The 27,276-nt window shown below is 34.5% G+C and overlaps 1 protein-coding gene across 2 annotated transcripts in view; it reads right to left on the minus strand.

Moving 5' to 3' along the window:
• CDH6 (cadherin 6) overlaps nt 1–27,276 on the minus strand; it is a 180,583-nt gene that overhangs the window by 21,527 nt on the left and 131,780 nt on the right. For both annotated transcript variants that reach the window (XM_069100761.1, XM_069100762.1), the window contains exons 3-9: nt 24,036–24,330; nt 21,012–21,131; nt 18,838–19,005; nt 16,969–17,156; nt 14,607–14,860; nt 5,854–5,990; nt 2,081–2,202 (exon numbers count right to left, since the gene is read on the minus strand). In XM_069100761.1, the coding sequence (XP_068956862.1) occupies nt 2,081–2,202; nt 5,854–5,990; nt 14,607–14,860; nt 16,969–17,156; nt 18,838–19,005; nt 21,012–21,131; nt 24,036–24,330 (1,284 nt within the window). The remainder of the gene's footprint in view (nt 1–2,080; nt 2,203–5,853; nt 5,991–14,606; nt 14,861–16,968; nt 17,157–18,837; nt 19,006–21,011; nt 21,132–24,035; nt 24,331–27,276) is intronic.

Below are 27,276 nucleotides of genomic sequence, written 5' to 3' on the forward strand. Positions count from 1 at the left end.
TTCCTTCCTCCCTTCTTCCTTCCTTCCTCCCTTCTTCCTTCCTTCCTTCCTTCCTTCCTTCCTTCCTTCCTTCCTTCCTTCCTTCCTTCCTTCTCCTCTTTCTCTTTCTCCCTCTTTCTTTTTTCCTTCCTTTCTTTTTGGGTTAGTAAAAGCACTTGTAAGAAATTTACCAAATTATACCAGCTAACTAGAAAAACCTTAAGCAGTATCACCACACATATTAAAATTTAGTAGAAGGTTAATTTGCAGATTTGATTAGGAACTGTGCCACCCTGATTTTTTTCCAAAGAATTTTTAGTATAAAACATTGGCAAAGGCATTCAGCAATGATAATGTTGAATCTCACCAGAAAGCTAACCAGCATTTTGGACTATGGATTTTTGCCAAATGGACAATGTGTTTAAAATGCACCCCCAACCAGTATATGCTGAGGATGACAAATTTTTAATGGGGGAAAGATTATTATCAGGGGACTGGCCAATGAAGGCTCATTCCTTAGAGTAATGGGGTCAAACTCAAATAAACAGAAAGAGAAGTCATTAAACCATAAACAGGGATCCCTGAGGCCTACATATTGACTTAGAAAACCACATCTTACCATTGTCTATGCTTTATTTAAAAAAATTATTGTGTTAAATATTTCCCAATTATATTTTAACCTTGTTCAGTAGCATTTAGGATTGTCTCCCTATTTGATACCACTGCCTTAAAGCATACAAAACATGCCCTATCTGGTTCAAATCCACATGGAGGGTTGGTGAACCTGCTTCCAAGAATGTATAATGGAGGTACCTTTCCCTCACATGAGAACACTCTTCCTCTGTTTCCTGTTAGCCTACTTCATGGTGATGAAAAGCCTCTTAAATGGTCACTAATGTGGAACGAAGTATGATCTCTTGTTTTCTTCCCTTGCAGTGGGCACTACCTGATGTAAGCCTCTTAGGGAGAAAGGAGCATCAGACCCATTCTCAAACTTGGCCATAATGTGTCCATGATTGAATGGTGCCTTGTTTTTATTTTTTCCTGATGTTAAATGAATGTGTATATATGGAACAGACCAGGTTACGACCTTGTAGACTCTGAAAGTTTAGACAAACCATCAGAAGTTAAAGCATAGGAATTTGTAGTAGAGTCTGCCACTAGCCGAGTTCATCCTACTTGAAACTTCCCTGCAAAGATCCTGCCCAGTTGAACAAGGGTATGATATCAAGGATATGGTTGTGCTACACCAAGATGTCAGCTTGGTGGGAATTCCACAAAGGAAGAAAATGACTCCCAAAGTCAAGAAGTATCCACTACCTGCCACCCTTAGATTGGGGGCAGGATGTCTTATACCAACCACATTAAGTTTGAATCTACTCTCCTCAGGGACTGAATGAAGGTGTAGAGGGGAGAGTGTGCCTCCAGTCTAAGGGACTTGTCATGCTTTAGTCTATATTTCTTATATATTTTAGTCTATATCTAGTCTATTTAGTTATATTTTCTCAGTAAACTTCCTTTTGCCAATTGATCTTAATTACTTAATTGATATTGGGGTGATTTCAACTAGTCCAATGATATCTAGAGAAGAAGACACTCAATGGGGATGCTTGTAAATGAAAACACTAGAAAACCACCCTCAATCCCTCAGGGTTATTACTCTTAGAATCCTGAGGGTAAGAATATTCATCTATCCTCCAAGGACCTAGCTTTATAGGATGAGTGGAAGTTTTGGAAGCACCTTTTAGATGCTACACCTGAAAAGTCTGAGTTATAGGATCCTGCAAAAGGAATTCTATTTATTTATTTATTAAAAACTATATAGTGATTCAAATGAGCTAACATATTTTTTACTAGTAAGGATCCCACTGGCTGGCTTTAATGAATAGATACAACTAATGTGTATCTAGGAGCAACCTTTCTATTTAATGAATGTGAAGTTTCAAGTAGGCTAAACTTCTCCCCTAGATTTTTAATTACAGCATTAAATTCCCAAGCAGAGACAGTATAATGTAAGAATTTCTAACCCAATCCAACCTGATTTATTACAAATTTTGAATTAATGAGGTTTGACTATACCTTATTATTTCACTATACTCACCTGTTCTGCCTTTGCTTTTTCACATACGAAAGTTTCATAGAATTCAGCAAACTCTGGGGCATTGTCATTGACATCCAGAACTTTAATAAATAAAGGTACACGGCTACTTTGTTTTGGATTGTCTGTAAAATGTCACAAAAGGAGGAGCTTTCATTTACCAGACTGATCATTCATCTAGTTTAGGCAACAATAATTAGGTAATTAATTTAAAATATAGATGATCCTCCTGTAAATCATACATTAAGTTAAACTAGAAAATAAACTAACTAAATGATAATATATCAGTTCATAATCAGGAAAAGTAGACAGAAGGTAGAGTTGATTATCCAGGAATGACTTTTTTTTTAGAGAAGGTGAGTCTTTAAAGAAGTGAAGCAATAGAAGCTAGAAAAAAGCAGGTGAATAGAATATAAGTAAAAGCTGGGAAATAGAATGAGAAAGCTATAGGGGAGGTATTAAAAAGACTGGTCCTTGGGTGGCTAGGTGGCTCAGTGAATAGAACACCAGCCCTGGAGTCAGGAGAACCTGAGTTCAAAACCAGCCTCAGACACTTGACACACTTACCAGCCATGTGACTTTGGGCAAGTCACTTAACCCCAATTGCCCTCCAAAAAAAAAAAAAAAGACTGGTCCAGGGGTGGGGTACTTGTGGCCTTCTAAGGTTCTTGGGTGTGGCCTTTTGACCGAGTCCAAGTTTTACAGAACACATCGTTTTATTAAGGGGATTTGTTCTGCAAAGTTTGGATTCAGTCAAAGTGCTGCACCCGAAGACCTGGAGGGCCACATGTGGCCTTGTGGCCTCAGATTCCCCATCCCTGGACTGGTGGAATGTAAAATGCTCACATGGAATAAAGATATAACAAAAGTAATGACTGAAAAACCTAATGTGTATAAATTCCTTTGATAATTCTGGAAAATCAATTATTGTGCTATGGTGTGAAAGACCCACTGCAGTAGATGATAGAAGAAATGGTCTGTTCTGTATCTGTCACTAAGTAGCCATGTCACTAAGTAACCATGTTTTATCTTGGTCATGCAGTTTCTTCTGTTAAATTGGGGGATTTTACCTGATGACTTTTATAGTCCCCTCTTGCCTTCAAATTCCCTTTTATTTTTCCAGATTAATTTTTAACATTCTTAATCATTATATGTATTAACTGTTCATATAAATCTTATTAGTTGTTAAAACAGAAAGCAAACTTTAATATTTAAGGTGTTAAAAATAAGTTGGTATGGTTTAGTAGAAAGGGAATGGTCTAGGAACCAAGAAATAAGGATTTTAGTTCTGGATCTTGTCACTAAATAGTTGTATAAACTCTGGTACTTGTATCCCCAGAAAATAGTACAGTGCCTGGCCCATATTAGGTATTTAAGAAGTACTTGTTGATGTATCACTAAATCTCTTGGGGCCTCTGTTTCCTTATCTGTAGAATGCATGAGTAGTAAAATCAATTCCAAGTATCTAACATTCTATGGTTCTCTGGATAAGTTCATAGAGTGGAAGCTGAAACTAAGTGAATTTCATACTTCATTACTTCAAGGATCTATGATTTCTATTAGTTTGGATTCAAGGAAGCTGTGACCCTCCACTAATACATCATCATCATCATTATCCTTCTCCTCCTCCTTAGCATTTATATAGCACTTTAAGGTGAGATTTGAATTCAGGTCTGCCTAACTGCAGGTCTAGTACTTAGATGCCTCAGGATCTTTCTAAACTTGGTAGATACTCACAGAAATTTGCCATACCTCAAAAATACATCCCCTTATAAGAGGCTGGTGAAGGACCTTTCCAAATCTAGATACAATGGTTCTTAGATGACACATCACTGGATCCATATCTGAAGTATTTCCAGCTTAGTAAGACCTCCCAGAACTTGTTCTCCATTGTCACAGTGGAGGAAAAACTCAGGGTCATTTGCATACTATAATATTACACGGGGTGGGTGTTTAAATGAGACATCTAGGTGGCATGGGAGGGAAAAACCTTTGACTACTAAAAAAGCTTTGTTTCCTAAAAAGAATAGCAATAATAACAATTTTAAAAAGCGATGTTTTACTTTTATAGACTCATCACCGTCACCCACTGCTACTTAAATTAAGCTTTATTATATAATTGGCATTTTGCAAATCAATCTTCTCTGCAGCTTCCACTTTGGATCACATTTCATGAAATCTGTCATTGTTACTTATTAGCAATGGTTTTCTGATTGGTTTCTGATGGTTTTTAGATGAAATAATTATCCCTTTAATACGGGTTATTTAAAAGACAAAAGCCTGGAAGATGGCCGTCCAAGAAGAGAAATATTGATATTATAGGGTATCCATATTTGAGAAATATAGATGTGTGTATTTTAATATACATGCACATATATATACATATGACATGTGTATACACATGCACTCATATATATGATTTTCTAGAGTAGGACATTGCAAAATATATGATTAATACAGAAGAAAGACTGGTTCTTGTAGTGAGAGCAAGAGATGACCAGTTGACAGCCTCTGTGTCCGATGTGGTCTATTCACAGTATTAGGAAAAACTGACAAAGGAAACTTAGTATATTGCCACAGGGAGAGGAGGACATAGATAAAGAGTTCCACAGAATGAGCAAATATTGATGAGTTGTAATTTATATTGGAATGTCCATATTAACGAGATCCCAGATCCACTGGAGAATGTGATTATAATTTTCTACTGGTGCAATGCTGAATTATGGTATGGAGAGAACCTATGATCACAGAAGAGCAGTCAAACATAACCCAAGGTGTGGAAAGCCCTGTCAGGATGGAGGGTGAGTAGGGGACTAGCAAAAGACTGTGGTTTGGTAGCTTAAGGATGAATAACCTTGTGAACTGTGGAGAACCATACTAAAATAATAATGATCCTCATGTGATAAAGTTTTTGGTCATAGCAACTCAAGAATACTAGTAGATAGAAGGTTGGGCTTGAAGTTGGAAGTCTTGAATTCAAATTTGACCTCAGGCACTAGCTGTGTGACAATGGGCAAATCACTTAACCTCTGTCTCTCTTAGTTTCCTCAACTATAAAGTGAGGATAATAATAGCACCTACCTTCCAGGTTTATTGTGAGGATCAAATGAGATATTTATTTGTAAAGCATTTAGCATAGTGCCTGGTATATAGTAGGCACTTAATAAATGCTGTTCTCTCCTTTCCTTCCTTCTCCCTACTAAGGCATGGAAGGATTTTATTCTCTAGAAGTAAAATGAGTACACATACTGATGAAATACTTTATCTTTTGAAGTTTTGAAGTAGCTGCAGATATGAAGGACTAACAGCTTTGGTTAATAAGCCATATATATATATATATATCTCAAAAGCTACTATTAAGTTAATCAATTTATTGATAAATTAATATAAATTAGGAAATTAAAGCATATATATGTACATAAAATAAATAACATGACAGTTTGAGAATCTACTTTCTAGTCCTATCTATAACATCTTGGTAGGTACACCAAGTAAATCACAGGGCAGAAAAGTATTTCCATTTTGGTGATTCCAAAGCACAGAACTTTGTTTTCCTCCCACTAAAAGTCCTAGGCTATCTCTCCATGTATAAATAGAGAAATGCTCTAGGAAGAAAAGAATCATTGCATACTATCTTTCATGGTGCTTCTTTTACTCAAGAGTTATTGAGTAGGATCATCCCTATACATTACAACTTTCAATTGTTCTTTGCAAGCCCTTGGCCAGAAGACTCTTACTGACATGAGAGGCAGCTGTAGAATTTTGATCTGACTTACTGATCTCTGTTGCTATGACAGTAATGTTGTGCCACAGCAATGTTTCTCGGTCAAGAAGTTTAGAAGTAAAAATGGAACCATTTCCAGAATCAATGTTGAATATTCTGTCCATATCAGTGTGTCGATCTACAGAATACCTGAAATGGAGAGCAGAATTTAGAAATTATTTTCTTTTAACTGCTATTCTAATATATCGTAAAATTACCACAAGATACCTAGCAGAGTTATTTTACTATTGGTTCCTATTTCAGAGTGTGTAGATTCAAATTAGGAGGAATGTTTCAAGCTACTTTCTAATATTTTTCTAAACATCACTTTCTAATAACATGTTAAAGTATAGATTTAGATGAACTCTATAATTTAAGTAATTTGAAGGATTTTCAATGACTTGCCTTTTTGTATGAAATTTGGAAGGAGACCTTTTAATCATTGTACTATCTTGAACTTAGAAGAAAGAATAGTATTTCTGTTTTGGTGATTCCAAAACACAGAACATTGATTTACCTGAACTTTTAATATCTTAACAACAATAATTATCATGGAGTTAAAAGTCATTGAACTGTCTTTCACATACAATATATATTTTAAACATTTGTCTACTACAGTTAATAGGACTTTACATATAATCTATTTTAAGAAAACTAATAATAATTCATTTCCATATGGCAAAACCTATGGAATGTTAATTAGCAAGCATTATCAAACATTCCAGAATAATGATATTTATCTGGCACCACTGGAGAATCATTATTGAGTAATCATAAGTTGATTTTTAAAATATTAATCACTTGACATGGTTTTCTAAGTCTGAGATTACAGATAACTCTAGGACAAGGCCTTTATACAAAAGGATTATGGAATCTTAAAGATGAAAGGGTCCTCATAGGCTATCTAATTTAACAGATATCTGAGTAAGAATCCTTGATGGGATCCATGACAATTGGGTCCCCAGCCTTTGAAGCTCTCCAAGGAGGATGGAGTCTGGAAGACTTACACATGGAGAGGTAGCCTAGGTCTAGATTACCTCTGGAGGTAGACCATTAAATTTTGGCTAGTTGTATATGTTAGGAAATTTTTCCTTATACCACACACAAATTAATTTCATTTAGTTTCCACAATCCGTCTCCTCCTCATCTACTTTTGCTTTTTGAAACCAAGCAAAATAAATCGAATCCCTCTTCCATGTAATGACCTTTCAGATACCTGAAAATTGCTATCATCTATTTTTCTTCAGGCTGATTTTTTAAAAAAAGTTTTATTGATGTGTTTTTATATTACAAATATTTACACTTTATGTCCACTTTGTGAAAATTCTCTTGTAACAAAGTAAAGCAGTGAAATAAAACTTATAATACCATGACCTCATCTGAAAGGATATGACACAGTTCATGTCTATAGCAGCACCCAACCTCTCTATTTAAAAAAAAAAATTAAGAACAATCTCTTTTCACTCCCTATCACTTCCCACTCCATTAAAAATATAAAAAAATTCTTTTAACAAATATGCATAGTCAAGCAAAACAAATTCAATGATTACATACAAATATGCATATGTATTGGAATATGGACATATACACATACACATGTATGTATGTATGTTTGTGTATATATAAATTCTGTACCCTCAATCCATTACTTCTCTGTAATACATAGCATGTTTTTATCATTGGTCCTTTGGAATCACAAATAGTCACTGTATTGATCATAGTTCTTACAGTGTTCAAAGGGGCTTGTTTTCACAGTATTCTTGCTATAGTATAAATAGTTCTCTTGGTTCTGCTCATCTTATTCTTTATTAGTTTGTAAAAATCCTCAAAATTGTTCATTTTTATAATAGTTATGTTATAGTAAAAATTGTTCTTCTGGTTCCACTTACTTCCCTCTTTTTATATGTCTTTCCATGTCTTTTTGAAATCATGTCTTTCCTTGTTTCTTAAAGCACAATAATTTCTCATCACATTCATATACCACAATTTATTCAGCTATTCCTCATTTGATGAACATCCCACAGTTTTAGGTTTTTTTTTGCCACCATAAAAGAGGACCTTTTCCTCTTTGATCACTTTTGGGTACAGACAGTGTAGTGATATAGTTGGGTGTTTTAAACATGCAGTGTTTACACTTTTTATATATAATTCCAAATGAGTTGTAGCCATTCACAGGCCCATCAATATAAATATACATCAGTGTGCTTATTTTTCTATAACTCCTCCCACATTTATCATTTTCCTTTTTTTGTAATTTTCATCACTCTGATAGTCTTGGGATCTCAGAATTGCTTTAATATGCATTTCTCTAATTAGTAGTAATTTGGGGCTTTTTTTCATATGGGTAGAGATAGGCTAGATATCTTCTCTTGAAAATTGTCCTTAGATCACTTATCAACTGAGGAATTGCTCTTTTTCTTATAAACTGGAATTAGATCTTTATATATCTTGAAAATGAGATTTTATCATAGAGAAACTTGCTACAAAGATTTTTTCTAAGTTAATTATTTCCTTCTAAGTCTAGTTTGACTGGATTTATTCATGCAAAATCATTTAAATTGGAAAAGCACTTAACACAGTGCCTTTCATATAGGTGCTTAATAAATGCTTGTTTCCTTCCTTCCTCATCTGTTCCTCTAGTAGATCTCAATTTTTTTAAACCAAGAGTAAATTGTTTTAATAATTACCATGTTGTACTATAATTTGAGATTTGGTTCTGCTGGACCCCCTTTATTCCCATTTATTTTCATTATTTCTTTTGAGATTATTTTTTCCTTTTTTTAATCTTGAGATTAACTGATTTTCCCCTCCATATAAATTTTGTTTTTATTATTTTTCTAGTTCTACAAAGTAATTCTTTGTTGGTTTGATTAGTATGGCTTTGAATTAGTAAATGAATTTAAGTAGTATCATTTTCATTATATTGCTCCATTCTATCCACAAATAATTAATAATTTTTCTAATTACTTAAGTCTGTCTTTATTTCTGTGAATAGTTGTTTGTAATTACATTTATCTAGTTCATATATATATATATGTATATATACTTCCAAGACTGTATGTGTATAATCATAGACTTCTGAGTACTTTATAAATTCTATGGTAATTTTAAAGGGAATCATTCTTTCTATCTTTTCCTGTTGGTTTTTATTGATATAATATAAAAATATTGGTGATTTGTGTGAATTTGCTTTATAGCCTGCAAACTTTATTTTATATAGACATGTGTATTCATAAATTTATACGACACACATGTATATATAAGCATGTAAACTTATATAGATATATGAAGTGAACCCAAAATCCATAGTACAATCATCATATGATGTCAAGAAAGGTTCATGAGGAGATTGCATTTGAACTGTATATTGAAGGAAGGGAAGGCAAGGATTAGGTAAATAGAGAAGGGTATTTGAGGAAGGGAGAAAGGTAAATAGGGAACACGGGAAGTGTTGTCAGGAGACAATAAGTTAACTGCGATTTGGAGTAGAAGATTAATAATGACAACTCACAATGGTTTAGCATTTTAAGAAATGAAAATACCATAAGTGCTATATAGTAGTACTATTATTAACCATTTTATAGATGAAGACATGAAGACTAGGAGAAGGTTAGTCTCTTGCCCAACATCACTAACCAGTAAGCATAAAAAAAATTTGAATCCAATTTTTCTAATTCGAAGTCCAGCTCTTTCCCCCTACTATATCATGTTTTCATGTTAGGAAGTATTGAGAAATAGTAAGAGAGGTAGATTGGCATTGTATTGTGGAGGTCCTTGAATGCTCAGTTAATGACCTTAGCCTTCATCCTCTACATTGCAGGAGTTACTGAAGGTTTTTGAATTAAATGAGTGATATGGTTCAAATAGTAATAGAAGAAAATTACTCTGCCAGTGAGAAAGAAGATTGACTGTAGTATGGAGAGAGTAAATATAGTCAGAGAACCAGTTAAGAAGAGTTTAAAGTGCTCCATGCTTCAAGAAAATAAGGGTTCAAACAGAGTGCCAGTAAGGGGACCTAAAATATGGAAAGGCAATTACAAAGGAAGAATTGATAGGGACTAAGATTTAGTGAATATGAGAATGATAATACTACCTAGGGCAATAGGTCAGTATGAAGGGGATAGTTAAGTTTTAAGGAAAAATCATGAGTTCCATTTTAAGACATGTTGAATTTGAGGTAATGAATTAAAAATGCATGAATTACAGTACACTGCTGATTAATACCTTTAGCACATATTGATAATAGAAGCTGAGTCTATTTTCCTCTACATTGATGGTCCCAGATGGCTATTTATGCTTTATGAGTTCTTTGTCTGCTTTTTACACTCTTTTACCTTCTTTGATGTCAGTGTGTTAAGGTCATTTCATCAGCCTCTAGCTACTCCTTTATCATTGTCTAATTTTCTGCTTTGAACTGGCCATGAGTTGAGAAACCCGATGACCATGTTTTCATATTGTGCATAAGCAAGAATAAACAGGTTCCAAGTGAGGGTCTGAAAAGTATATCCTGCATTTACAACTATGGAAAATATTATATTTCAGAAAAAAAGTCTTGGACTAGAAGTCATAAGACCCAGAGTCTCAAACAAGTCACTTAACCTATCGGTGCCTCTAGGTTTTATAGCTATTAAAGGAAATGATCAGACTGGTTGTCTTTTCCTAATCTCTACTCCAGATTCAAAATACTCTGAACCAATACATGGCTTGGTGAATTGGTTTTTGGACAGTTATTTTGTTTTCTCAAAGTCCCTCAGACCTTTTCCATTTCTATATTCTTGGCTGCATTCTAGGTATTTCTCATTCCTGGAAATCACTAGGTAAATAAGATGTTGCTGGAATTTGAAAACAATAAGATGGCAACATTTTGATCATGATGGTTATTTAGAAGGAAAACACATTTTTGGGTGCATAAAAACTGTCTCCTGTAAGTGTTAATGGAAATTCTTGTTTTGTTCCACGAATTGAAAATTAAAAAGAAAAGAAAAAAAGTAGCACACAGAAGACATGATGGTATCAAGATCAAAGCCTGACATTGAGGTCTACTATAGTCTAGCTCCAGTCTACCTTTCTAGCCTTATTGCATAATCTTTCCCCTTGTGTGTTCTACAGAGTAGTCAGACTGGAATGGACCACAACAAATTCCATTCTTATGCACCTCCATATTTTTACTCAGTTTTTGTTTCTAGAACACCCTTTTTTCCATCATGACCTATTTTGCCAGATCAAATATCCCTTTCTTCCTGAGGTCTATCTGATCTCTCCCTCACCTATCTCATGGAACTTCATGCTTCATTTAGGCACTTAGCACATTCTAAATTATGTTATATTTGGATTTGTACATGCCATCTCCACTTTCTAGAATAGAAGCCCTTTGGGCACCAAGACTGTGTCTTATTTATTCTTTGGATTTCCCCTGGCACTTTATTGCTCTGCATATAAAAGATATTTAACAATTGTTTCTTGAATGTTAGATTATTTCAGATGGATCCCTAAAACTTAAATTACAGAAGATATTTTAAAATAATGGACTAGATAGATGAGACTAGGGCAAATTTATTCAATTACTTATATTTGCTTCATGTGAAACTATCATTAGTACTCAACAATGATCTTACTTCCATATAGTTGTCTGATAGGAAAATGAGTTTTTACTTTTATTAGAGAATTGCTCACCACTCACAGCATTAGTCTGAAAATATAACCAAACTCTCCTGTTAGAATAGTTTAGCTATCACAATTCACTGCTCACTTTGTTATAAATGCTAATATTTTTCTTGATGGGATTTTTTTATCATTTAATGACCTGAGAAAAAGAGACATTAAATTAGCCAAGTCTTTGAATGATATTTCTATTGAACTGGATTGGAATTGCATTCTCTTTTTACTGGTATTTTATTTTTTATTATTGAAAATGATTAACTCAGATCTGATTAAATTGACATTGATTCCATTTTATGGATCAAAACTTACTAAAAGCAAGTATGACAGTATCAAACACTATTTTTTCTTATTTTAATTTGAGCATAATGATAATTTCACTTTACAATAAATGAAAGGGGTAATGGGTATTTATAAATTCAGCAACATATATTAATAAATATCTAAAAATATATCCTCACTCCACGAAAAATGACATGGTCAAGATATGTTGTTCATTATATTTAAAAAGTGTAAACAAATATGACATCACTCTTCCTTATTTATTATTGACCCTCTTTTATCCCTAGCCTTGTGTTTTATAAAATAAAAATAATACATCAAATGAGAAGGTTGGATTAGAGGTCATCTCCAGCTCCAAGATCTATGATTCTCAGACCCACTATGTTATTAAAGAGGTTCTTGATCTTAAAGAGAAAGAAAGGAATCAGTTTGGAAATACCAAAACTGTCTAGTTGTTATCTTCCCTCAATAGAATTTTTCCAGTTGGAGAATTTAAATTATTTATTTAAATTATTAATAAACCCAAAGTATGAAATAATACACATTTATATGTGTACGTATATAATATCTTCACAAATTACCATGCCATAACAGGTCCTTCCCTTCCCCCTTATCTCCTTACCTTTTCCCCTCTCCCTTTCTTTTTCTCTTTTGCTCTCTTTCTCTCCTCTTCACCCTTCATCATGATTATGTTCACCAAGAAAGCTACTAGTGCATCTGGGCAGATTAATTACAGACTCTACCACTACTAAATTTGGCAATCAAACTACTTCCAGGATCTGGCAGATTTTCCTGCCAGGTATAGCTTATGTATATTTTATACTCCCTATGTTTCAGCAGCTTCTTATTTGACACTATGAGCAGCCAGGATAATTTGTGGGTCAGGAAGAGGTGAGAGTATTTGTGAGAATTCTCTGTAGTACATTTTCATAAAGGTATTTTAGAAGATTTTCTCATGGAAGTTCAATGGAGGCTTCAGTTAAAAGTTTTGGTATAAAAGCATTCTCTTTCAGTGAAGCTATGCTTGCATGACATGACAACAAATGTTTTGAGAGAGGGATTAGCATAAATATCAATATTGGCTTGATGTTCCTAACCAGTCTTGCCCTAGCAAATATTTCAATGCAATGTAAGTTGGTCAGTTACTCAGTAAATGTTTATTAAGCCACTACTGTGTGCCAGGAACTGTGCTAAGTGCCAGGGGAGATACAAAGAAAGGTAAAGGCAACCCCTACTCCCGTGGAGTGCATAGTCTGAAGGGGGAGACCACATGAACACAACCATGTACAAACAAGTTATATACAGGACAAATTAGAGATAACCAATGTCGATGTATTCCATTGCTTCAAGGGATAATTTCTGGAAAAAAACCATCACGATCAGCTTTCAGCAGACCAGATTTAAGCTGCTTATTTCTTTGTGGGACAATGCAGGAAATAGAAATCACATTTTTGAGACAAATAAAAGCATAGATATGAAAATTTACTTCACATTGACAAAAATTTGGACAACTAAAAGACTATTTCTCTCTGTTACTATGATACTGATTGATAAATGAAAAAAATAAATAAACTGGCAAATGGCCATTTGCTCATATGTATAATATAGCCAGTTGAGGCTGAATTTGGTCTTGTCAATGATTTCCTAGGAATGATGGAGTATATTTGGATTATTTTGCCACGGGCACCAGACTCTATAGGTATAAACATTAATTTTCTGCTTATACTTTCTCAGACTAGGACACATTTGCAACTGATCCCTTTCTCTCTTGGGCAGCAATAGTTTAAGGCTTAAGGGTGGAGGGCAGAGGGAGAGGAAGAATGGCAGGAAGTAATACCCTTTAATCATGAAAACCTTGAGTTTAGTTTCCTAGAGAAAAATGAAAAAGCAATAAAAGTCCCATTTCTACTTTCAAGTGAGATAGCAAGCATGCTAATCTGTCTGAAGGTAAGAACTGTTGCTATTGTTTCAAATTTGCTTTGTATTTATATCCCCAACACTTAGTACAGTTCTTTGCGTGTAGTAGGTGTTTAATAAGTATATGTTAAAGCAGCTTTAAAATTTTAATGTGCCATAAAAATACAAGGAATTCTCAAAAATGCTACTATAACTATTAATTGTATTTTGAAGTGTGGGTTGTACCTTTTATCTTGGATCTTAATGACTGACATGTAGCTGTAAGAATGGTATGACTCAATGTCTTCAAATGTACTAGCTTGGAATTTTACATAATCAATTTTATTATCCTTTTAAGTTTAGGCTTTCCCTTAAGGAAGGTATTTTTAGAACACAAATTATCTTTTGGATATTAAAACATGCTTTACTTTTGGATACTAAAAAATGCTTTACATAGAACCCTTGTATCTTATCTCTACTACTTTAGCCCTCCAAATTACTTAGCACAATTCCAGGAAGTTACTTACATTTTGAGAATTTGGTTCAACCATCAGATTATTCTGACAACTGCCAAAAGGTAAGGATTCAGACTAGATGCTTTCTGAGGGTTCACTTTAGCTGTGTTAGTCCATGATTCCAGCACTCTCATGTACTTGTCTATTTGAAAGTATTACTATAGCTTCTAGTGGAACATAATTTGGGAACAGAGAATAGGTAAGGTACAAGAAAAATCAGGTTAATTTTCTTGTATGGAAAATTTTAAGTCGGCACTCTTCCTTTCCCCAATACTACACACGGTTACTATGCTTTCTTTTGTTGTTGTTATTGTTTTCAGCCTTTGAACAGAAGGCGTACTCAAAAAAATATGGGTAGATTTGGGGATAAAGGCAAATTGCTCACAGTAATAAAATATAACCATGTTTTGCTTACTTGACAGGATTCTTGGCAGCATCAGGGTCCTGGGCTGACACTGAGCCTATTGTACTGTTTATTTGAGCATCTTCTCTTATTTGCAGGATATAGGCTAGTTTACCAAAGACAGGAGGTTCATCGACATCTTCCACCATGATCCTTACTGTGGCTGTGTCTTTAAATGGACCCAAGTAGAGGAAACGGGGCTCCACACGTGGATTGGAAGCTTCTACTTTGAGTGTATACAGTTTTTTCTTTTCAAAGTCCAAAACCTTGGAAGAAAATTGACATTTGTATTGCAGCCGCACAATAACAAGAAACATAGTTTGGTTTCTGTGTAATTTGCTTAAAAAATAACATAAGTAACATGACAGATAGAAAGCTTTAAAGACTAATGGGGTTAAACTGTGTCAGGTGATTTCCCCTTGCCCCTATTCTTTTCCTATTGGAAACACCATATAAAATATTTCCTTATAAATATGTTGTGTCAAGGTGGCAACATATTTCCTTTCAGTATGTGAGGTTAGGGTAGTTCCTGAAGGCCATCTCCTAAGTAGGAAGACAGTGATGCTGCATCCTAGGGTAGAAAGGGAAATGCATGAACATATTTACAAAGACAGGCACAGTTTTTACTGGTAATGAAAAAGCAAACTGTAACCTGCTCATGTACCACCTTGGGCATGTGGGCTGCCAGCTGTGGGCTGCTCCCCCATATCCATAGGATTCAAAAGCCATAGATGTAGAACATAAGGGGATCTCAGAGGCCATCTAGCCCAACCTCCTCATTTTATAGATGAAGAAACTGAGGCCCAGAAAGGTTAAATGCCTGAGTATTGGGGGCAGGATCCCTGGTTGATTCCCATTTCCACTGCACAGACACAGAAGATATAGAATTTTATCAGGCAGGAAGATGAAGCATTTTGAATCATATCCTAAGGAACTCTGCAGAATGCCCTCCTCCCCCATCTGCTCCCCTCCAACCCCTCATTAAACAAGGCAGTAATGACAGTTGCACAAATTGCTTAGTACAAGTATCTGTTTCATGATTAAAAAAAATCATAATATATATTGACTTCTTTAGAATGGAAAGAGATTGGCAAAAGGAGACAAGCCTCATCATGAACTCAATTACTTAATCCTTTACTGAAAATCATTCAGTCTACTAGATAAAATTCCAGTTTGCATCTGATAAGGTATAAGGTACTAGAAACTAAAGAACATTAATGTTCAGTAATGGGTTTACTAATCGTGTTATGGTGTAAAATGCTGGTCTGAGGAGAATCAAAACATGTTTTAGTGTGTTTTCAGATAATGGAACATGTAATTCAAAGCTGGAGAGTTGAAAATTCTTGTTACTTGAAGCCAGGAGCACTAATATTTCCGAGGCAGGATGGCAAGCTTACAAGAAGCAGAATAGATTTTTAAGTCATTAGCAATAAAAGAAACTCATATTGAACAAATCACAAAATTAGAAAGCAGTGATTTTCCAGCCTCAGTTTATAACCTGCCTTAAACTCTGCATCACACTCTCTTTACTGCATGTGTTACTTATTTCTGTCATTCTTTGGGCTAAGTCATTTTTTTTCTTTATCACATAAAATAACAGATAAATGGAAAATGTAATACAAAATGGCTGAAATGTATCTTTATGTTCAACTAGTAGTATTGTAATGTATATAAGTGCCTCTATATAAAGTGCCTTGTCCAAGTGTGGTGACCAAAAATTTTTTATAAGTATTCCGTGGTCAAACATATCTCCTAGGCTATTGAAGCTATAGACTAAAAATGTGTTATTTATTTTTAAGATCCTGATTAATTTGTTCGTTATACCCTGGGCACATCAAACCTGGGCAGATGTTTATTCAGGGTTCCTAAACTAAAGAGGTTTCAATGTATGTTAAAAGAGGTATTATAGTTGTGCCAATGTTCAGTAACACCAATGAAAACTGACAGTGATCATTTATAAAAAGAACATTAAGGGGCGGCCAGGTGGCACAGCAAGTAAGAGCACCGGCTCCAGTGTTGAGAAGACCTGGAGATCGAATCCTGGGCTCAGACACTTAGCACCCACTCAGAAACATCTGGCCGTGTAACCTTGAGCAAGTTACTTAACCCCAATTGCTTAGGGGCAGCCAGGTGGCTCAGCAAGTAAGAGCTCCGGCTCCAGTGTCAGGATGACCTGGATCAAATTCGGGCTCAGATAGTCAGTACCACACCCAGAAATAACTGGCCATGTAACCTTGAGAAAGTTACTTAACCCCGATTACTTAAAAAAAAAAAAGAACATTAAGTAATATACTAATAATACAGAGAACCATGATAGCATAGCATAGTCTCCATGACTTTGAAAATGGAGAAAGGTAGCTGAACAAAACCTCACCTTTTTGACAGTGATAATTCCTTCCTGTGTTTCCTGGTCAGTGATGACATCAAACATGTCTAAACCCTCTCCATCAGTGATGCTGTACTCAATTTCTGCATTTTCACCAACATCAGCATCAATTGCTTTGATTCTGCCAATTGGTGTACCTGGAGGGGCTGACTCAGGAGTTTTAAACTGGTAAGTGCCTAAAAGAGAAAGAAAAACAACATAAAATGAATATAAGCTCCTTGAAGGCAGGAAGGATTTTTTTTTGTCTCAGAATTCCCAGTGCCAAGTAGAGTGCCTCATGCAAAATATACACATAATAATACTTGATGAATTAAATTGAGGGTAAAATGATAAGAATCAAAGTATAATGGACCCTCAGTTTGAATTCTGCCTCTGCTATTTACTGACTATGTGGATTTGGACAAGTCACTGAAACTTCTTGGAATAGGAAGTACCCATAGAGCTGTTGTGAGGCTCAAAAGCAATAATGCACGTAAAGTACTTTGCAGACTTTAAAGTGCTATAGAAATGCCATTTATTCTCAAAACAATAATCTGGGCTCCCTTCACCTATAAACCTGTACTTTCATGACTATTAAAAAAAACAAAACAAACAAGACATTTAATGAAATTCACAATGAACCTTTCTTAAAAGACGGAATATTTCTTTTGTCTAGAAAGTAGCTTCAGTAGATTCTGACTACAAGTGTTAGAACTGCTGAAAATGGAATGGGAAGGGAAATAAAAACCTTTGAATTACTAAGTCATTTCATTTAAAGAAATAGAAAATAAAATTCAATGCAAATTCAATACTTTGAGACTAGTACAAAATCTATGAATGTTTATGTGAGGATTTAATATATATGAGTTACATAGTTGTATATAAAAGCAAAATTTTTCACTTGATGTTTGTCTAACTTGTAAAAATATAAAATTCTTAGCATGTGAGGCTACAGCATATATGTATATAGGCACACACACATATGCATAAACTTTAATAGTTAAAATTGCACTGACTTTTGGGACGTGTTGTACAGGATACAATAATTTTATTAGAAGTTTCTGGATAGAAAAAACTTTTTCTTAAAAAAAAGTGCTTTCTAGTTTCCAATGTCACCAATTAAATCAGTCACAGAATTGAAAAAATATGATAAATAATAGATTTAAATTCCAACTACAGAATTAGAGAATAAAAAATGTTAAAGCTATAAAGAATGTTAGACATGATCTTCTTTCCAAGAAGGATATTGAGGCCCAGGCAAGGAAAATGACTTGTCCAAGTTTATGTAGCTAATAAGTGACAGAGTAAAACAAGGATACCATTTTAAAAAAAATTCATGCCCAGCTATTACTATTAGAAAGCTAAAAATAATAATTTATCCTTGCATCAAGATGTTGTAAGGATTTTAAAGAATTCTGCAATTGGCTAAAACTCATAAAACACAAATAAAAATTTCCTTAGTGGTCTGCAATATATTTGTACATATATTCTGGAGTCACATATTTTTGCCTGTAGTAGAGTCTGCTTGATGAGGAAGGTAAAAACAAAAATACTACTCTTAAATAACTAGTTGCACCAATCATCTCTAACGCTAATCACTACCTAATATAAACACTATTATGTAATGTTACATAATATATAATTGTTACATATAATTATAATTAATATAATATATATTCTGTCATATAAATATCAGACACAAAAATCATCACTATCTACTTAAGTGGAGACAATAAACTTAAATTCTTTTTTAGTGACAGTACTCATTGGCTTCCTTTTATTTGTAACAATGATAATAACTGAGATGAAAAATCATATCCATAGCACTCGGTTTATAAAAGGGCTTTGCAAGAAATTTAATCTGTCAAGTATCCATACTCTGAGGAAAACGTGGAGGATTGTCATTCACGTCAGTCAGGGTGATGTTCACTGTGGTGGTTCCAGATAAGCCTCCCATCTGGCCTCCCATGTCCTTAGCTTGAATAACCACTTGATATTGCTCTCGGTTTTCTCGATCCATATTGAGCAACGCTGTTTTGATGATGCCTGTGAATATTAGAATTCAGAAATAAGGAGACATGTAGACACTATTGATTTACAAAATGCAATAAAAGATTCATCACTATATGATCATTACCTATGGCTACTAAAAATATTGTGTCACAATTCGGGTCATCAAGTCATGATAATTCCATGTGGCATTTTAGGATGTTAGCTGTGTGATATGACATCTAGAAATAATATATGACACTTACCTTAAGCAAAGTCACATATTATATTGATCTTATTAAATCCTTTAAGTTTCCTCCTGACATATCATTTTGTCATTTAATTGGCTGACAGTTAAATGTGCTTCATACTACCTAGCACACAGTGCTTTTTCAGGTTTGCAAAATGCTTTACAGGCATTATCTCATTAGATCCTTACAACCTTGTGAGGCAGGTTCTATTATAATTCCTATTTTACAGATGAGCAAATTAAAGCTCAGAAGAAAGGTTAAATTTTTTTCTCAGTGTCACAACTGAGTTGTATTTAAAGAAGGATTTGAACCAAAGTCATCCTGGCTCCTACTTCAGAACACTACTCCTTACATAATGCTTCCTCTTTTTTTTTTTTTTTTTTTTTGCCTTTTGGAGGGTAATTGGAGTTAAGTAACTTGCTCGAGGTCACACGGCTAGTAAGTGTTAAGTGTCTGAGGCCGGATTTGAACTGAAGTCCTCCTGACTCTAAGGCCGGTGCTCTATTCACTGTGCCACCTAGACACCCCCGCACAACGCTTCCTCTTAATGCCTAATAAAATGAATATACTTTTAAGGATTTCCCTAATCAAAGCTGGAAAAAAAGCACCATCTTCCTCAAAATTTTGAAACTATTGGCAGAAGACCTGAGTTTGAGTGCTGCCTCTGTCACTCCTATCTTCATTAGATAGTCAAGTCAACTCCATCAGCATTCTGAATTGACGATCTATAAACTGGAGGTAAATAAAACTTGCCATACCTACTTTTGAAAACTGTAAAGTTCTGTATAAATGCAAACCATGATCACATTCATCATTACTATTGTCATTAGAATGTTAGAACATTTAACGTTTTCTTGCAGCTGATTAGAGGCTGGTCTTCCAATAGTGGAGGAATATATTATTATCAGAGAATCATAGAAAACTTAGTTTGGAAAGATTTTCAAAAGTCAGCTTGTCCTCTCTGAGCAGTATTATCTCACACTGTTAACATTCTATCAAAGATCACGAGAGAGTAAGACCTCTTTTTCCTTGGTAATATGTTGCAGAAATTCAACTACTTTTTTTAAGAGGACAAAAAAATATCCCTCCTCTTTTTTTCCCCCGAAAATGAACCCTTTACTTTAGAGTTCAAGCTTAGTTCTTTTGCTGTTGACTTTAGGAGAGATAAACAGCTACTTACCACTCTTTGATCCTTCAACTATTTAGACATAAACTAAATAAGTGTTGTTGTTGTTTTTTTCCATTGTTACCTCATCCTTCTGATTTTCTACTGAACTTTTTTCAAAGACATGCTCAGTTCTGAATAGTGGCAGTAGTGCTGGGTTTAAAGTCAGGAAGAATTCAGTTGGAATCCTGTCTTACTATGTAACCTTGGATAAATTATTCAACTTCACTAAACTCAGAAAAAAATATGTTTAAAATAATTTCCATGTAAGACTCTAGTTATCATAAGACAATTTATTAAATTTGGTAAAAATGCTAAAAAATTGAATGTTGAAAAAGAGAGTTCATCTATTTCCTTCGATTCACAGGGAAAGTTTTTACTTTTAGCCCCATTCCAAAATAAAGAAATAATTAACAATACCTGTAATTTTACTTTAAAATGGTTGAAGAAGGGTTAATACATAGCATTTTAATTATATTTATTATACTTTGCTTTTTTGATGAAAATAAATCGGTTGTCACATTTGCAGATGTTTTATTTTAAGGAAGATGTAACACTGATATTTTCATGTAACATATACCACATTGGTTTAACATGTTATTTAAATTAGTTATATTGTAAGAAAGTGAATGGTAAGAACTTCTAACCTGTCTCAGATTCAACTGAAAAATAGGGTTGTCCTTGGAGAATACTGTAGACTACTTTAGCACTGTTCCCATAGGTGGGATCATCAGCATCAGTTGCGGTGACTTGAACAACAAAAGTGCCTGGAATGAAAGAAAAATGAATTTATGTTGATTTAAGAGATGGGATATTACATTTTTAAAGGCTAGACACACATCAAGTGAAAGCAAAATTTTACCCTTGAACACAACCACACTATGTCATAATTTAGTGTTCGATAAGTAAAGCAAGAATTACTAACAGCTTAGGAAAGGTGCAAGGAATGGCAATTTAGATAAACAGAGGGATGGTGCAGTTTCCTTCAGAAGGCAGATTTAAAATATTTGAACTTCTCAGTGACTCAGGAAGAATGATACAATAGAAAGAGAACTGCACTGGGGATTAGATAATTAATCTATTACCCATTCTGCTATTCCTCAAGCATTTATTAAGTTCCTGCAAAGTACCAGGTACTGAAGATAAAAAGGAAAAAATGAAATGTTCCCTGACCTCAAGGAGTTTACATTCCATTTAGGGAAACAACAATAAAAATGTATACACTAGCAATACAAGGAAATTGGTGGGAGGAGGTGCTAAATCTCTATATAGCTTTAGGCAAGTCAATTAACTTTCCTAGGACTAAATTTCCTTTCCGGTAAAATTAGACTAGGTGACCTCAAGTGTACCTTCCAACTGTAACATTCTAAGATTTAGTATATATCAGGATTCAAACAGTATATGTCAAAACCTGTAAAAGTGAGGAAGATAAAAATGAGAAAAAATATCAACTTGCTCACTAAAATCTGGCACATTAAAACTAGGAGACATTGCTTGACCCATGAAAAGAAGTAGTTTTTGATTAAGTAAAGGGAGAACAACTTTATTTAGTTGCTAGTAAAAAACATAAAACCCATTGTTTCAAGAAGTGTGTTATGAGCTATATGTAATTAGGTTCAAGAATAGTTTACATTTATGGATTATTCAGAGACCTAAAATGAGTCACCCTTGGGTACACTGCTACTGCCTTTCAAGGGTATGAAGGGGAAAAGTAAGTTCACAGAATATTTTTATGCCTGTTTAAGAGGACATTAACTTAGTATTTGAGAATAACATTTTATTACCCTAACAAATGTTATTCTTTGATTAATCTTTTTTTTTAATTGGTGAGAACTACTTTCTCCACTTAAATCTACTCATTTATAGCTCTTTAAGGTATTTTGTAGGATGTTAATAATAAAAATTAAGATAATAGTTTTCATTAGTCTGACACTCAGTGTTACTGTTCTTTAATCCAATCATGAAGGGATGTCATTTCTTGAATTACCTTCCCTCCAAAGACTTTTCATTCATACAATTATTTTGCTCACGAATTCTGTTTCCCAGAGGAAGAAAAATGCAGATAATGAAACCTATCATGGTCAAAATTTTGCTGAAGTTACACACTATTTTAGTGAATCGAATTGTTTCAAGTCTGGTAGATCTGCATAAGTAGACTATAGGATTTATGATCTCACTTCCATAAAGACTATAAAAAGCTTTCTTTTTATTATTTCAGCATTCTAAAATGTGGCTGTAAATTTTAATGAAACTACAAAGCAAACATATAACTTGCTTTGATTCTAGTAGCATCACAAAGGAGGTCTCTTGATAAGGTTTGAAGTTACAGCAGAGTTTTTCTTAATTTAACTTTCCTTTTTACTTTCTCCTAATTTGGAAGAATGAAATCTCTAAGTATTAAATTTCACATGGGTAACGAGAATCATGAACAGAATATTAATTGAACATGTCAAGTGTTGTGACATTCTCTTAACCTCCTTGATCACTGACCGATGTTTCCTCCGATTATCATTTATATATCATGCATTTTTAAAAAGCCTTCTTTGGTTTTATTTCAAAAACACATATTTATTTATGTAATGGCCCAGTCTATCACTGTACTTTTTGTATTTTGTTTTTTATTAGCAATGGTTCTTACCTTGAGAATCGTGGGATGCCCTTTCCCTATTGCTCTTTTTAGGTGTTGAAGACTGAGTCCTAGTGGGATAATCAGGAGAAAGCGATAACTTGCATAGAGTGGGAAGGCTCCTGTGTCCCAGACTCAGGAATATCAGGAAGCAAGGAGTGGGGAAGAGTTTTCAAATCCAGTATGAGAGGGAACCAGGAATCTCTTCCTGTCATTTTCTATCTCCTTCACTGTTATAGGAATGTAAATTTTTAAGATCTTCCCTGCCCCTAGGCTTAAGTGCACCTGGAGCCTATGGTAGGAGGCTTGTTTCTCAGGAGATACTTTGTGATGGGGCAATGGGTCAAGAAGGCTGTTACATTCTCTGAGCCAGGAAAAGGCTATATAAGCCCTGATGGGAGACTTTGCTTTGGGGCTCACTTTGAGAAATGTTGTATGATTTGACTAGATGAGACTCTGGGCAGCTGTTGTTGAGAGCCCCCTGGATTTGAAAAACCCAGATGTTGATGCTTCCTTCTCTGGAAACTGTGATTTGGTATGTATGTAATGGTTGGACAGTTTGGAAGCCTGTCTGTTGAAATGTTCTTGTAACTTATGTGTGTAACCTCTGTATACTCTGAAGTTCGGGGTGCTGAACTTTTCCCTCTGAACTAGGTAAACAATATATGTTTGATTGATTAAAGCAAGATTGTTAACCCATTTTGAGTTGCTTTCCTTTAGCAAAGCAGATCTAAGAACCTGTGTTGGCAGACACCCTGGGAACGCTGGGGTGCTTGCCACTACATTCACTCAACTCCATTCTTCTAATACACTAGAGCAAGCATTCTCTTCCACGATTTGTGGCACATAAATCAAGGACAACACTCTTGAATGTTGGACTAAGACTTAGAGACAGGGATCACTTTAAAAGGACTTTAAATGAGATTTTTGGGACATATTTATTTTTTAACATTCACTGTTTGAATTAATCTAACCAGCTGAGACCACATTTTTAATAATAAAATAAAGGAACATAAATTGGGCTGAAGATTAAGATAGCACTCACCAACATCAGACATTTCAGGTACAGTGGCAGTGTAAACATCCTTGGTGAACATGGGCTCATTATCGTTGATATCATGGATCTTTATGATGAACTCAGACTCTGGTTCTACTGGTCTTCCTGTTCTTCTGTTTATAGCCTGAGCCCTAAGGATATACACAGGCTTTTCTTCCCTGTCTAGTCTCTTGGTGGCCTGGATGTCTCCAGTGTTTTCATTAATAATGAAAAGATCTCCAGCTCCATCTCCTGAAAGGATATATTTAAGTGATCCATCTCCTCTATCTTGGTCTGAATGTAACTATGTGGGAAAAAAAAAAAGGAAAAACAAGGTAAAATTAAAAAAAAATTCCCCAAGATCATGACATATAATTTGTCAGCACTCATTCATTTTCATCTAAAGTGTTCTAGGATATTGAATTTTTTGTTGTTCTTTTGCACCCTCCCTAGTAGATTCACCTCATGATTAGATGAGGAATGTTTCTAATCCTAGAAGAGTTGAATCTGCAAAGGACCATGTAGCAAAGAGAGCAAGAAAGGTTAAATGACTTGCTCTGGATTACAGCTTGTGACTAGTATAGCCAGGACTGGAACCTGAGTGAGACTTTGGGGGACTTTTTCTTTGCTAAAAATATGAAAAAAAAAAAAAAGGGAGTGGAGGTGACTCATGACTATGCTTCAGGGCCTGGCATCCTTTTTCTCATAATCACTTTAAAAATAAATGTCAAACTACACATTTAAATAATTTTAACTCTTTGAACTAGGTCTAATTTTTTGTATTAATACTTATCATTGATTTTCTCCTGACTCCAGGTCAGGAATACCTGGAAGACTTATGATGGCTCTCTTTATTAGCACAGACTTGATTTATAAAAGTATGTATGAATTCTCATTTTTTAAAATGAGATAGAATGAACACTTCTTCAGGTCAGGGACAATTTTATTTTTTGCCTTTGATTGCCCAGCACTGAGTATGATGCCTGGCACATAGCACACAGCCCATTTAATAAATGCTTGTTGATTGGGAAAAACAAAACAAGACAAACACGAATATGTTCTTGCCCTAACCCCAATAGTGAATTAACCACATTATGTTGGGGGGCTCTTTTTTGACCTCATGAGGCAACTCTAAAATTGCAGTTATAGATATTTTACAGTTCTAAACCCTGATGCAGTTTCCAGAAGTTGCAGGTCATTGGTGCTCCCCTATTTTCTCACATTTTTACCACAGAAAAACACCAAAAATATTTCACAGTCTACCAGATAAATCTAAAACTAGTCACAAATTGGTTTTTATTTAGAAGAACTGAATTGGAAACTAAGTGTTCAGGACTACCATGCAGGTATATAAAGGCAGCACATTATATTCTTCTGTGTGGTTTTAATGGAAAAGGCTATGCTCAAAGGACTCATGATGAAACATGCTATCCACCTCCAGATAAAGAACTGACAGACTACAAATGCTGATTGAAGCATTCTCTCTCTCCCTCCCTCTCTCTTTATCTCAACATGGCTAATGCAGAAATCTGTTTTGCATATACATATTTGTAAAATTTGTTTATTTGTTTTGTTTCTCTGGCTTTCTCAATGGATGGGTTAAAAGATAGGGAAAGAGAGAATATTTGCAACTGAATAAAAAAATCTCTGTGCTTAAAAAAAAAATAAAGTCAATACCGATCTGATTCTTACCTAAAAGAAGATAATTAACACTCAATCAAATAACTGAAGTTGCTACTGGCATGGAATTTAAAATAAGGATATTAGGAGCTAGATTGTAGCCTCCTCATGGGCTAGGCTTGTAGTTTGTTTTATCTTTGTATCCTTAGTGCCTACCATGATGCACTTAAAAAATGTCCATTGAATTGAACCTCCTACTCCTGCTCTACCCACTCATTTTAATGTGTAAGGAAACTGAAGGCTAAAGAAAGCTCATATGATTTGTCCAAGAGCAAACAACTACTTGCTGTGACTCGGAAGACTAGAAGGATATGAGAATACTCAAATATTTGAAGGATTGTTATGCAAAAGAATTAAACTCATTCAGCTTGGCCCAAAAGAGTAGAAAAATAGGAAGACTGGGTGGAGGGTGTAGAAAGATTGATTTAGGATTTTTATAAGGACAACTTCCCCACAATTTTAAATATTCAAAGACAGAATGGGCTTCTCCCAGAGGGAGCATTTTCTTCTTATCTTGAAGGTCTTTAAACTCGAGGTAGATATTGTTTAGGAGGCTTTGGTGAAGTACAGGTTGGGCAAAATGACTCTAAGGTCCTTTATGATTATCAGATACAGTGATTCTGTAATGGCTTTAGGATTTATCCACCACCCTATGACGACATCATGATAGAAAATGTCAAAAGCCAAAAAAATCATCAAGTATAGGGTTTCCACTTGAATTTCTCTAGGTGGTTATAAATTTGTTTGTTAGTTTGGGGAAAAATAAAAGTGTTTTAGTTATTTATAGCTTTTGAAAACAATCAGGTAGAAACAAAAGGGAAAGAAATCTAAGGGGAACTGCATAAAACTGAGAAAAAATAAAGAGAATAGTGTAAACAGAGATGTGCTAAGAAAACCTTAAAAATATAATTACAGAAAAAAAATATGGTATTAGTGGAAATGACCCTGTACTGGGAACCAAGAATCTTGGGATTCTGGTCCCAGATCTGTCATTAGGTGACCTTGGTCACATCTCTTGTACATCAGCTTCCTTCTCTGTAAAATGAAGCAAGTAGACTGGATATCAGTTCTACTTCTATGACTTTGGTCAACTTCCTAGCCCATCAGATACACCACCACAAAAAAGTTTAATTATTCCATCAGTTTCTAAAGACTAAAAAGAGTATTAAAAAGCTATTTAATTAACTAAAAAAAACCCAACAGCTAGTTTAGTATTATCTAAGTCAAATGTAACCTTAGGTGTAGTGTATGTGAACATTTGTCCCCTTGTAAATGAATGTCAGTTCATATACCTGCTTTGAGAACTTGGCTCTGGTGACTTTGAAACATACTTTCTACATATAGGTCATAACAAATACAGTGCATATTCACTGGTAAAATCTGATATCAAACCCATTATGTTTTCATTGGGCAAAAATTGGTGTCTGTACCTCTGATTTATTTGTCTATATTCAATTATCTATATTTGTCCTTGACCAGATATCTATCATGACCACTGACAAATAATTACAGCACATTTAGGGGCTGAAAACTATGTCTGGTCAAAGGATTTATTCAGATAAAAGTAATC

This window comes from Petaurus breviceps, unplaced genomic scaffold, assembly GCF_028583685.1.
Source record: "Petaurus breviceps papuanus isolate PSGF00001 unplaced genomic scaffold, PetGlider_PUasm1.0 42, whole genome shotgun sequence".
Classification (NCBI taxonomy): domain Eukaryota; kingdom Metazoa; phylum Chordata; class Mammalia; order Diprotodontia; family Petauridae; genus Petaurus; species Petaurus breviceps.